The following is a 13,564-nucleotide window of genomic DNA, read 5'->3' as shown; positions in this document are numbered from 1 at the left end:
AGAGCCCCCCGGACCAGTGACCAGGACCCAGGCAGTGTAAGTGCCACTGAAAATCAGCTCGTGTGCCGCCTTCCTCATGCATGCCAGAGGTTGCCTACCCCTGAACTTGGGGGTCACCTAATGAAATTGATAGGCAACAGGTTTAAAACAAACAAAAGGAAGTATTTTCCTGCCGGAGAATGTTGTGAAGGCCAAGACTATAACAGGATTCAAAAAAGAACTAGATAAATTCATGGAGTATAGGTCCATCAATGGCTATTAGCCAGGATGGACAGGGATGATGTCCCTAGCCTCTGTTTGCCAGAAACTGGGAGTGGGTGATGGGATGGATCACTTGATGATTTCCTGTTCTGTTTGTTCACTCTGGGGCACCTGGCATTGGCCAGTGTTGGAAGACAGGATACTGCGCTAGTGGACCTTTGATCTGACTCAGTGTGGCTGTTCCTATGTTCATCCTCTAATAGTCACACACCACCCCAACTTCAGCACTGGGAAGCTTCCAGTCATTTCTTTATTGACTGCCATAGAGTTTAAAGCCAGAAAAAGACCACCAGATTATCTAGTCTGACATCATTTATATGACAGGCCACTAAAGCACCCAGTCAACTCTACACAAGGACCAATAACCAGAATTAAACTGAAGTGTTCTGGCTCTCAGGAGACTAAACCCTTATGTGCTGTGGGCAGAAAACAGGAGGGACTGAGGCACCAATTCCCTGAATTGGCAGGGAATTAATTAAGTAAAATATGCCCAAATCCCAGATGATCCGAGCTAGTGACGCACACCCCACACTGCAGAGGTAGGCAAAAAGCTCTCAAGTTCCATGCAAGTCTGACCTGGGGGAAAATTCTTTCCAGATTCCATGTGTAATGAACAGTTGGACCATGAGCGTGTGAGGAAGAACCAAGCTGTAAACTCCTGAAAGAATTCTCAGTACGATCTCAGAACATTGGCCTACCCCATCCAGTGTTCCATCTCTGATGGTTCAGTGAAAGGAGACACCTGCCACCTCCACCCAAATACAATGTGTGTGCGGGAAATTCCCTTCCTGATCCTGCAGGTGAGCTGCTGACCCCTTAAGCATGTGAGTTTTAGGAACATAAGACATGAACTGAGGGGACCACCAGGGCTGCCTAGCCTTGCGCCCACCATTGCAAGCAACTCCGTGATATAGTCCCACTCATAAATTTATCTAGTGATATTTTAAAACTATCTTAGTTGTTTGCCCCCACTACTCCTATTGGGAGGCTGTTCCAGAACCTCACTCCTCTGCTGGTTAAAAACCTTCTGATTTGCAGCCTGAAATTTGTTCATGGCTAGTTATACCCATTTGTTTTTGTGCTAACAATAGCTTTCATCTTAAGTAACTTTTAGTCCTCCCTGCTGTTTACCCCCTATGACATATTTTATAGAAAGCAATCATATCGTTTCACAGCCTTCATTTTGCTAGGCAAAACAAGCCGAAGCTCTGCGACTGAAAGAGCATCCCTCAGGAGCCATCTCTTTTACCTGCTCTGTTTTGGGGACCCTTTTTTGATATTTCCCCTGTGTTCCTGTCAGTCTAGTCCTGTTTATTTTGATGTTCCTGTGGCCTTTTGGGCATCTCTGGCCCATCTCTGGTTTCCAGATTTCTCTGAGGAACATTAGTGGGTTTTCAAATGCTTGTTCCTATCAGTATTTCACACGTGGTTACTTATTCTCACTATGCCCCTGATACTGGAAAATTTTACCAGTGGTGTCCAGTGGTTTGCACCTGCGCCCTGCATCTTCTCATGTTCAGCACCCAGGGTATAAGGGGAAGTGCACACTGATTGCCTCTCCAGTTCCTTGTTACCACCACATGGCCTGAGTTGGAATCTTTATTTCTGGAGCTATCCTCGCATCATCTTAATCTCAGTAAATATAATTGCATATAGTTTGTTACTGTTTTTATAGTATATTATGTAGTTAGTGTAGCATAATTTTCCCCACACTGGGAGAACCTCTTTGTCCTTCCTTTTGGGAGTAGAACTTTTGCCAGAATTCTGGGATTTAAAAAACTGTCTCCTGTCCTTGCTCTTCCTTGGTCAGCAATGACCATCACTGCTGCCCTTACTGCCCAAGAGAGGTGCATACCTCTGGCAAGTGCAGTGTCAGTTGTTTCTTTCCACCCTGGGCCTGAGAGGAATAAGAGCTCCAGCTGAGGAAGCACCTCATGGAGAAAGCCATGAGACCTGAGTCAGATGCAGGCCTGGGAGACTCCCCTGTACATTGGCCTCAGTCCTCAAGCAGAACGATTCTAAACACGAGCTCAGAAGCAGAGGCCAGCTCAGATAAATCTAATGACCCATTTTCTCAGGTTTCTTATGAGAGTAAGGTGTACTGTTACAGACATAAAAAAGATCCACCTCTAAACCTGCTTCCAGGAGAAGGAATTCTTCCCTGACTCCTTCCAAGTTGAGTGAGTGTTGATGTGCAGGTCCCAAGGATTTAGGTCTGCCTACTCCTCCCTGGTAGCAGCCAGATTCCTAAAGGGTCTGACTAGGGTCTTCCCACTGCTAATGAAGTCAATGTACTTGTACTGCAGCACTTACTGGGCCACCTTTCAGACTGATGGCCATTTGCTCCATGTTCCACCTGTCTATGAAGGTCACCTTCCTGATCACCATTATGTTGGCCAGAAGGGTAGGTGAGCCAGAGGGCCCACATGGCCAACTTGCTGCATGTTTTGCTTCAAAAGAGAAAGTATCCCTTCTCCCCCTTTCGAAATTCATCCCAGAGGTGGTTTATGTGGAACTCAAACTAATTAATTCACTTATGGGTATTCTTCCCAAAGCCTCATGCCTCTAGCAAGGAAAGGAGACTTCATCCTCTTGATTTCAGCTGAGCATTGGCATTCTACTTGCATAGAACGAAACCGTTTAGAAAATCACCTATACTATTAGTTGCTATTACAGAGTGAGCATGGGTATTAGCAGTATCTGCTCATATTCCCAAAGTGGATTTCTGCCTATATTCTCCTTTGCTATCAATTGGCACTTTCCCCTCCCCCAGGTGGGGTCAGGGCCCATTTCACTAGGGCACAGGTGAACTCAGTAGCATCTCTTTGAGAAGTGCTTTATGCTGGCCATTTATAAGGCAGCAACCTAGAGTTCCCTCAACAAGTTCACAAAGCTTTATGCTTTGGTCCAAGCCTCGTCTGCTGATGCAGCCTTTGGAATTGCAGAGCTAGACATGTATGCTGCCTGTATCCTTGCTCTCCCTCTTCCCGATTTGAGTATTGCTTGCCAGTCACCAACATATGGAAAACACATAGGGACCAGCACTTGAAGAAGAAATGGAGCTTACTTACCTATAACTGGGAGTTTTGAGATGTGTGGTTCCTATCTATATTCTGCTTCCCGTCTTCCTTCCCCTCTGCTTTGGATCATGACTGGATTTGTGGTAGGGAAGGAACTGGAGAGATGGTCAGTCTGCAACTCCCTTTATACCCTCAGTTCTGCATGTGAGGAGAGCCAGGGTGCAGGCATAGACCAATGGACACTAGTTGCAAGATTTTCCAGTCTCAGGTGTATGGTGCATACCCACATGTGGAAAGCAGTTATGGACTACACCTCCTGAAGAACCACCAGTTACAAGTAAGTAACCTACATTTTTGTGATTCAGGTCTGTTTCAGACACTGAGGGTTTCAGCTCTTTTCGTTGACACTTCAAAGTTCCGTGAATGTCATTTACTTGGTTTGTGTGTGTATTAGGGTTTTTTATGTCCTTTCAGGGTGACAAAATATGCATCCTTAACCCCAGAGGCGTGCCTATTATGAAAAGTCACGTGTTGCATTTTCTTCCATGTGTCCTGTGAAAGGAGTATTTGGGGCAGATACTGTCTCAAATACACAGGTGTCCTAGGGAATGCTTTCAAGTGTTCCTTGAGGAAACTTTACTTTAGAGATTCCATTGATCTCAGTTTCAGATCAGACCAGAGTGCTTTGAAAGAGAAAAGCCTGAGTTGGCCTCACCTCTGGAAGGATTTGGGTATGGACTGATGCAAGTAGTGCAGAAATCAGTTTTCTGCCTTATGTCCACTGATGTAGCTTCACCACCTCCACTGAAGCATCTTATGTCATTCCTGCCAAAGGTTTTGCCATGTACAGATACTGATGGCAAAGTCAGTGCTAGTAGTATTAGGCAATACCAGGGGGCGCAGAGAGAAAGCAAACTGCTCTCTGACTTGCCAGTGCTGAAGCTTTAATAACTTTATGCACATTAGCACTTGAAGCCTCTTTTATCCCTTCTTCATATGTATTTAGGATTGGGAAACTGTTGTGAGAGGCTTCAGTGGTAATATACGTTTGGGGATCTAGGCAGGCCAAGCCTGTTAATCTCTGAAGCGATAGTAATTACTTTCAGTGCTAACTTGGGCTTGTGTCAAGATTTTTCAGAGCTGTTTGCACAGTCAGAGTGCTTATTGTGGCAAGATTGGCCACACGCTGTGGAATTAGCTCCTTTAGTGTGTTGAGGATTGGTTTTGACCCCAATGTACTCCCACTTTGAGGGGCCTTGGTGCAGCTAGTGTTTGATGCTTGGAGGGCAGGTGTCTGTCAAACATACCACCCATAAGTGTATTTTTGTGGTCTACATGACCTATACAGATTCTGCAGAATTTCTTTTAATTAAAAAAAAAAAAATAGCATTTCTGATTTCAAATAAACCCTTCAAAAATGTGAACTGAGTGTAACTGATGTAGTGTTGTCTGCCTGAGTCTGCTGGCAGCCTTAAAAAAATGACTGACAGGTATTGAAACCATCTTTTTACTAATCAGTTCTAAAGCCGCATGATGACCCCTTCATGTAAGCATTAATTATTTAACTGCTCATCATTTTAGCAGAAGCCATGATGGAAGGGTGAGAGTGAAGCCTGTGGGATTTGAAAGGTGCTGTAGGGAAGGAAATGCTGAGAGAAGAAAGGAGAAGATATGGACGGGAGAGGATGGGGATGGTGGAAAAACAAAAGAGCAAAAATATCAGTGGCTCTAAAGGCCATCCCAACCCCTTGGCATGGTGGTGAATGACAACTGTGTACTGAACAAATAATAAGTAATGTAAAAGTTTTAGTTACTACTGAAAGGCCAAATTCTACCTTTGATATTTGCGCAAGCCTCCCATTGTTGCCAGTGGGAGTTTTGCTATAGAATGAAAAAAAAAAAAATTAAGAATGATATTTGTCACTCTTCATTAAATGAGTTTGACACCCTGCTTCAGAGGAACTGTCAGTGATGTAGGCTCCTCCATCACCTCACTGTGATTAGCCATCTGAGTGAGAACAAACTGATGGTCAGGAAGAATATTGTTGTCTCTGGGACACAGTTGAATTGGCCATTCTCTACTGATGTTGCCAAGTATATCTCCACTCAAAGCCTGCTGTCTTGGAACAGGATGCAAGACATCATCAGTTGTATCAGGAGGGTGAAGCAAGAGGCAGCAGTGACTGCTAGGACCATGCTATGAATGTTGAGTCTTATGTCTGCAGCTGTGTTCGATGTATTCATGACTTCAATGGACCCTGAGATTCTGGTGGAAGCAAATACCTCCCTCTCAGTCTTGGGTTACATCCTGGTTCCTTTGGGATTAGCTTCTCCCTCCCAAATCCTTGGAGGGGCTAATCCCAAAGGAACCAGGATGTAACCTGTAAAAATCCTTGGAGGTCGGTCTGTCTTTCTAGGGAGTGAAGATCCAGAAATGAGAATTCTGAAAGCTATCTGGAGAGAAGTAGAATTACAAGTAACTGTTTCCTATTTAAGTGAGTACAGTGCCATGGTTTGAAACATATCTGAAATTAGCAGCTTCGTTTCCTAAGAGCTCTGTTGTATGAATACATCCTTAGCATTGTTTAGATTAATGGAAATGTGTATCTGCTTGCTTCTCAAACTCTAATCTGTCAATTATAGAAGACAATTACAATGATACTTTTGTATAATCTATATGGTTTCTCTTATAATGTTCTATGATCATTCCAATTCTTTGTTTTGTTTTTGCTTTTCCCTAGAGATGTGAATTATGCCCTCATAAGGATGGTGCTTTAAAGAGAACAGATAACGGGGGTAAGTTGCATTTTTCTTTTTCTTTTAATTTTTTTACCTAAAGGAAAATGGTACTGTAAACTGAAATAATATAAAGATCATATTGCCTGCTAGCAAAAAGAGCAACTGTTTTAACACAATAGCTGACGGAGACTGGATCAGAAGCTAACATTTATTTTACAGTAAGGTATAATGTGCTGTAGTTGTCCACATCAGGCTGAATTTCAACCAGAAAATCTAATCAGGTCACTGTATATTTTATTAACACTATTTAAAAATACAAATTTCTGACTGAAGGAAGAAACTGTATTGTAATACAAAAGATTCTAATCGTGAGATTAGTTAGGATAAAGGGTAAATTACATATGCATTTTAGAAGATGAACAGTCATTGGAAGCTGCTGATGAGAGTTCAACCCATTTTCAGGCGTAAAAAGTCAAGGACTTCCAAAGTTGTAGGTCAAGCTACCTACACTGATGCATAGTTTTCATGCATATTTACAAATAGGTTCTGCAACACAGAAATTAGAGATCAAAAAGATGTGGTGATGATTTACCACTTTCACATCTGCTTGTAATGTTGTTCAGTGCGTTATCAATTCTGAGCTCTTACTGAATAGTATCATTAAAGGAAATCTTAAGTGAGTATTTATGTCTTTACTACTAAATGGGATATAAAAGAATGTTGCAAGCATTTTTAGAAATGCCTGTCCTTTTTTCAGTACATTAATGAAGGGCCAAATCCTGCCCCTGCATCTGTGTCTGTAAGGGGTTCAGATTTAGTGTGACTGGTCAAATTCTGGTGTCAAAAGGGGATGAATGAGCAAGATTTTTGGGAACCTATTCAGAGGCTTTGCACCTGTTGTGTGCTGAGAATCTGTGTTCTAGGGTGGCTCCTGTATCCCAGTTTGTGTACCTATCTTGTTTTTAATAGGATTTACTGAGGCATTCATCACCATAGTATATGAGCACTTCAGATACACTAATGAATTCAGACTTAAACAGCCCTCAGAGGTAGGGAAGTAGTAGCATCCTTATTTTAAAAGGGATGACCCCTTAGGGAACTATAGATCCCTGACAAAACAATGCAATAGTATCTACAAAGAATCATAGGCTAAAAATATGCCAGTCAACATGGTTAAATGAAAGATAAGTCTTGACAAACAAACTTGTGGTCTTTTTTTACAGGATTTTGGGTCTGGTTGTTAAACTGTATTGATACAGTTTATTTGGATGTCCCCAAGGCATTTGATAAAGTACCAAATGACATTTTGACTAAAAAACTTGCATTCTATAGAACTACAGGGTACACATTAGTTGGATTAAAAGCTAGCTCACTTACAGAACTCAAAATATAGTTGCTCATAGTGAGACATCAGTGCATGGGGCTGTTTCTAGTAGGGTCCATTAGGGATCAGTTTATGGCTCAATTCTATTCCATATTTTTATCAGACCTAGATAATATAAAATCTTTGCTGATAAAATTTGTACATAAGGATTGGTGGGATAGTAAATAATGAGGACAGGTTATTGACAGTGATCTCAGTCACTTGATTAAATGGTCACAGTCTAACAAAATGCACACAAGTACACACCTGGGAACAAAGAATGCGGGCTGTACCTACAAGAAGGGAGTTTTGGCACTCAGGGAAGGACTTATGTCTACATCAGCATGAGCTTTCAATGCAATGCTGTCAAAAAAAATGGCTAATACAATCCTCAGTTGTATAAAAAGGGGAATATTAAGTAGAAGTAGGGAAGTTACCTTGTCTCTGAACCCAGTATTGGGAAGATTACTGCTAGAATACTATGTGCAATTCTGGTGTCCACGTTTCAAGAAGGATGTGGAAATAATGGTGAGAGTTCAAAGGACGGCTGCAAAAATGATCCAGAATCTAGAAAACAAGCCTTTGAGAATTTTAAGAGCTCAACCTATTCTGTTTATGGCAGAGAAGATTGAGGTGACTAAATTGGTGTTTGTTGGTACTTATGTATGGAAAAAGGATATCTGACAGTGGAAAGCTTTTCAACCTGGCTGACAGACATGACAAGATCCAGTGGCTGGAAGCTGAAGTCAGACAAATTCAGCCTTGAAATAAGATGCAATTTCCTAGCAGTGAGTGTGATTTTAAAAATTGGAATAGCTTTGTGGGGGGTTGTGGAGTCACCATTGTTTGGAGTCTTTAAAGTGAGATTAGGTATCTTTCTAATCCACGTGCTTTATTCTAGTTTCTGAGATAACTTCTATGGCCTGTGTCTGTGGGAGGGTTGGATTAGATGATTGTGGTGGTCCCTTCTGGACTTCAGATGTGAATCTATGAATCCCTTTGTTTGTTAACTTCTTTCACGGGCCACAGGGAGAACATCAAGTTCTGCATTGCCCTCACTATGATAACGTTATGAGCTCTATGTTATGACAATGGTTATAGTCAGGTCTCCAGCATCAATCAATTCATCACCAGGGGCTAGGAAGGAATTTGTTTCCCAAATGCACAGTGGGCTTGATGTATTCTGTTCCTCACATGTCTCTCCTCCCCCGCAGCATCAGAACTTGGCTACAGCTGGTGATAGAACAAAGGACAGGGTAGATCAGTGCTACAAGGTAATATAGTGAATTCTCGTTCTCAGAAGCTTGGCTGATGTGTCTTGCTCACATGCTCAGGGTCAAACTGATTGCTAGGTTTAGAGTTGGGAAAGAATATGGTGTCTAGATTGCTTGCTACGGTCTTCTGGGCATATGTCACCTAATCCACTCCATGACATTGCAGGTTCTTTGGGCATTGGTGGCACCTAGTTTCTCCTGTCCGCTACTTGTGGCACACAATTTAGTCTTCTGAGGACTGAAATGCTTTAGTCTAACCCAAGTTATTTAGCTCAGTGTAAGGGTAGCTAGGTAAAATTTAGCAGTCTGTGGTGTCCCCAGGGTCAGGCTAGATAATCTAATGGTCCCTTCTGGTTTTAAATTTTATGAAACTATTAAATTTTAAATATGGGGAATCAAGGCAAAATTTCTGAGTCCTAGTCCAATGCTTGAATTATAGGATTATTTTTCTTTGGGATATTGGGGGAATGGCAGTATTGGTGGATTTGTTTATCCATTCTCTTTTTCAAGTTACACTGCTTGTGGTAATGAATGCCACTGTTGTGTTCTACACAATGCAGCCTTAGTTGCTTCTCAGGAAAGCCCTTCTTATGAAGGGGAAAATAGCATTGAAAATATTCTTTCGCATTGGAAAGCATGGAAAATGAATATGTTTCAGAGCTCCTGTTAAGGTATGGTAAATGTCTGTTGTTGAATCAAGAGTCAAGAAAGTGTTAAGTAAATTAAAAAAAATATTTACAGGACTCTACTGTCCCTTACGTGAACTTTGAAACTTGTTTTCCAATGAGTTTTGATGAGTAAAACCAATACTTTTAGATCTTCTTTAATGCAAGCTGTCAGTGTCCCTTTCCTGTTAATTATACCTCCTGCTGTATTTAAGATGTGTATTTTTAGTAATTTACTCTTTGTAATTATATGTATTGATGTGCATATATGAAACTAAAATAGTTAGAAGGTTGAAAATATGATTAAATACTGGAACATTTTAGTTGTTTTTTTAAGGTTCCACAAATAATCTTTGATTGCGCTTTAATGACCAGCCCTCTACTTCTCCAGCAATCTCAACACGGACCAGAAACCCTTTTAATCTACTGCAGATACACTAGATATTCAAAGGGTCAGATCTGTTAGAGTACCTAAATATTGAGTTACATGATTTTGGCTCTAGCTTATGCTGGAAATACCATCAACTACCATGATGTGGTTGCACATCTGTAACCACTGCCCTCATCTCATAATGGTCAGTGTCCAAAATAAGACCTTTTCTTTCAGCAATTTGACTGATATATACCTTGGCTCACCTCTGATTTCTCTTATAGACGCTTCAGAAGCAATACTGTCTCATTATATTGGAATAGCTATGAAACAGAGTCCAGTCCAGTAACTCCTTACTTAACATCGTCCCAGTTAATGTTGTTTCGTTGTTACATTGCTGGTCAATTAGAGAACATGCTTGTTTAAAGTTGCGCAATGCTCCTTTATAACATTATTTGGCAACTGCCTGCTTTGTCCACTGCTTGCAGGAAGAGCAGCCTGTTGGAGCTAGCTGGTGGGGGCTTGGAACCAGGGTGGGCTGGCAGCTCCCCATCAGCTCCCGTAAGTTCCCTGTGCAGCAGCCGCCAAGCAGGCTATCACTGGGCAGTTCAGCTGTCCCTTCCTCCACTGCCATGAGCTGCTTCTGGGAGCCTTCTGCTTGGTGCGTGTCTGCGTGGGGGGTGGATGGGAGGGGTGAAGAGAGGTGCTAATGTCAGGGTGTCCACCTTCCCTACTCCTGTCCCCTGCTCCTGTACCCCATCTCCACAGAGCAGGGAGGGACATGAGAGGGCTCAGGATGGAGGGAACTTGCTGGCAGCAGCTGCTGTCTCAACTTGCTGATCTACTTAAAAAGGCAGTGTGTTTAGAGTTCGGTCAGCGTACTTAAGGGTCCAATGGCTGTCTGTCTGTCTGTCTCTCTCTCTCTCTCACACACACAGTGTGTCTATCTCTCTCTGCCATGCTGTGTCTACTTCTTCTATGCGTACTGCCTTGCAGAGTGTGAGGCTACATTTAGCAATAACGAGTTAATCCTTGAGGGCTCAGCTGAGTGCTAGTTCATTATTTAGCAGTAAGGCATTCCCTGAGAAATATCCCACCTTCTGACTCTGCCGCCTCAACCAAGCTTCACAATCACCATTGCTGTGTACAGTATTAAATTGTTTAAAGTTATATACACACAAAAATATACAAAAAAATTTCCCTGGAACCTAACCCTTCCTATTTACATTAATTCTTATGGGGAAATTGATTCACTTGACATCGTTTTACTAAAGTAGCATTTTTAAGGAACATAATTACAACATTAAGGGATGAGTTACTGTACATTATCTGTTTTCCAAAATATATACTGATAGGAATATTCTGTGTTTGTGACCCTCTGATGTAACTGTACCAGAGGAAGAGACCTCAGGAAGTCATCTAGTGGAATCCCCTGCTCAAAGCAGGACCAATACCAACTAAATCAGGGATTGGCAACCTTTGGCACACAGCCCGCCAGGGTAAGCACACTGACGGGTCAGGCCGGTTTGTTTACCTGTGGTGTCCGCAGGTTCGGCCGATCGCAGCTCCCACTGGCCACGGTTTGCTGCTCCAGGCCATTGGGGGCTGTGGGAAGTGGCGCAGGCCAAGGACCATGTTGGCCGCTGCTTCCTGCAGCCCCCGTTGGCCTGGAGCGGCAAATAGCAGCTAGGGGGAGCTGTGATCGGTGGAACTTGTGGACGAAGCACATAAAGAAACTGGCCTGGCCCCCCAGGTGAGCCGCAAGTTGATGATCCCTGAACTAAATCATCCTAGTCAAGGCTTTGTCAAACCAGGCCTTAAAAACTTCTAAGGATGGAGATTCCACCACCTCCCTTGGTAACCAGTTCCAGTGCTTCACCACCCTGCTTGTGAAATAGTTTTTCCTAATATCCAACCAAGACCTCCCCCACTGCAACTTGAGACCATTGCTGCTTCTTCTGTCATCTGCCAGCACTGAGAACGCATAGCTCCATCCTTTATGGAACCCCCCCTTCAGGTAGTTGAAGGCTGCTATCAAATCCCCTTACTCTTCTCTTCTGCAGACTAAATAAGCCCCAGTTCCCTCAGCCTCTACTCATAAGTCATATGCCACAGCCTCCTAACCATTTTCGTAGCCCTCCGCTGGACTCTCTCCAATTTGTCCACATTTCTTCTGTAGTGGGGAGACTAAAACCGGATGCAGTACTCCAGGTGTGGCCTCACCAGTGTCGAATAGAGGGGAATAATCACTTCCCTCGATCTGCTGGCAGTGCTCCTACTAATACAGCCCAATATGCCGTTGCCTTCTTGCAATAAGGGCACACTGCTGACTCATCAGCTTCTGTCCACGGTATCCACAAGCCTTTCGCTAGAATGCGTTCCATTGTCCCTCCATACGGTGCAATGGGATTCTCCTTCCAAGTGTAGACTCTGCCTTGTCCTTATTGAACCCACAGATTCTTTGGCCAATCCTCCAAATGCTAGGGTATTTCTCACTTACAAATTAGGATCAAATTATAGAAGTAGTTTGTTTTAGAATTGTTTTTATACAGTTCGATTGTGGTGCCACAAAAAATGCTAAGTCCATTAATTGGCGGACTGCAATCCACAGAGTCTGACGCTAGCGTTGACTTCCAGAGCGTTTGCACTGTGGATAGCATATCCACAGTTCCAGGCAGATCTCCGCTTGCCCATTGGAGATTCTGGGTTGAGAGTCCCAATCTGATGGGGGACATATAAACAGTGTCACGGCTTTTCTGGTCTGTCATTCAAGGACTCCCTCTCCTCCCTCTGGTTGAAAGCCATGGCAGACAACGTTAATGCCTTTTTTCCTGGGCGTTACCGTGTGCAGACGGCCATACCATGGCAACATGGACACCGCTCAGCTCACTCACTGTCATATCTCCTGGTGCTGCAGACGATGGGACTGACATTGCTCACACAGCCAAGCAGTCATGCCTTTGGCAGAGATGATGTATTACATGTGTAAGCCATTTCATCATATCCTGGGTTGCTCTGTTCGCTGACCTCAGTTGAGATTGGTCAGGGGCCTGGCAGACATGGGAGTGACTCAGCAGGTCATTTCATCTTCTGGTGAGCACCCAGGAGAATATATATAGTTTGCTCAGAAGATAGACAGGGGAAAGAAGCGGAGGAGGTGTTCACTTATGTATTAAAAATGTATACACTTGACTGAGGGAGATGAGACGATAGGAACGGAACGTGTTGAAGAGTCTCTGGGTAAGATAAAAGGGTAAAAAACAAGGTGTGTGCTGAGGAGTCCTACCTACAGGCACCTAACCAAAGTGGAAGAGGTGGATGAAGGCGCTTTAAACACTAAAAAAAATTCATCCAAAGCCCAACGATTTGGTGATGATGGGGGACTCACCTACCAATATATTGTTAAAATAAATACCGCGGGCACCCCCCCCAGACTATCCAGAAGTTCCGTGGACTGCATTGCAGACAACTTTTTATTCAGAAGGTAAGATAACTACTAGGGGGAAGCTGTCTAGACTGATTTTAATCAAATAGGCAGAACTCGTGAGAATTGAAAATAGAAATAGCTTGGTGAAAGTGATCATGAAATCATAGATTTTGCAATTCTAAAGGAAGTAGAAGGGTACAGCAAAGTACGAGACAATGGATTTCAGAAGCGATTGTGGTTAGCCGCAGAGAGCTGATAGTAGGTCCCATGGAATCAAGACTGAGGAAAAACAACTAGAGAAGTTGGCAGTTTTTCAAAGGGACACTAAAGGCCCAGAAAAGCAATCAATCGAGGGTTAGGAAAGATAGAAAATGTTGCAAACAAGACCACCTTGCTTAACCACGAATCTGCATGATACCTACAAAATAAAAGGTGTCATTAAAAC

At 43.0% G+C, this 13,564-nt stretch overlaps 1 protein-coding gene across 8 annotated transcripts in view; it reads left to right on the top strand.

Moving 5' to 3' along the window:
• The window catches only part of MLLT10 (MLLT10 histone lysine methyltransferase DOT1L cofactor), a 255,965-nt gene that overhangs the window by 36,712 nt on the left and 205,689 nt on the right, over nucleotides 1–13,564 (top strand). For 7 of the 8 annotated variants that reach the window (XM_075062294.1, XM_032775641.2, XM_075062292.1 and 4 more), the window contains one exon: nucleotides 6,023–6,077. In XM_075062294.1, coding sequence (XP_074918395.1) covers nucleotides 6,023–6,077 — 55 coding nt within the window. Of the gene's footprint in view, nucleotides 1–915; nucleotides 1,062–6,022; nucleotides 6,078–13,564 lie in introns of those variants that run through there. The other variant, XM_032775644.2, reaches the window with a different exon arrangement.

The sequence above is a fragment of the Chelonoidis abingdonii genome, chromosome 2 (genome assembly GCF_003597395.2).
Source record: "Chelonoidis abingdonii isolate Lonesome George chromosome 2, CheloAbing_2.0, whole genome shotgun sequence".
Classification (NCBI taxonomy): Eukaryota; Metazoa; Chordata; order Testudines; family Testudinidae; genus Chelonoidis; species Chelonoidis abingdonii.
Note: the sequence above shows the minus strand (reverse complement) of the source record. Positions and strands in the feature narration are given on the sequence as shown.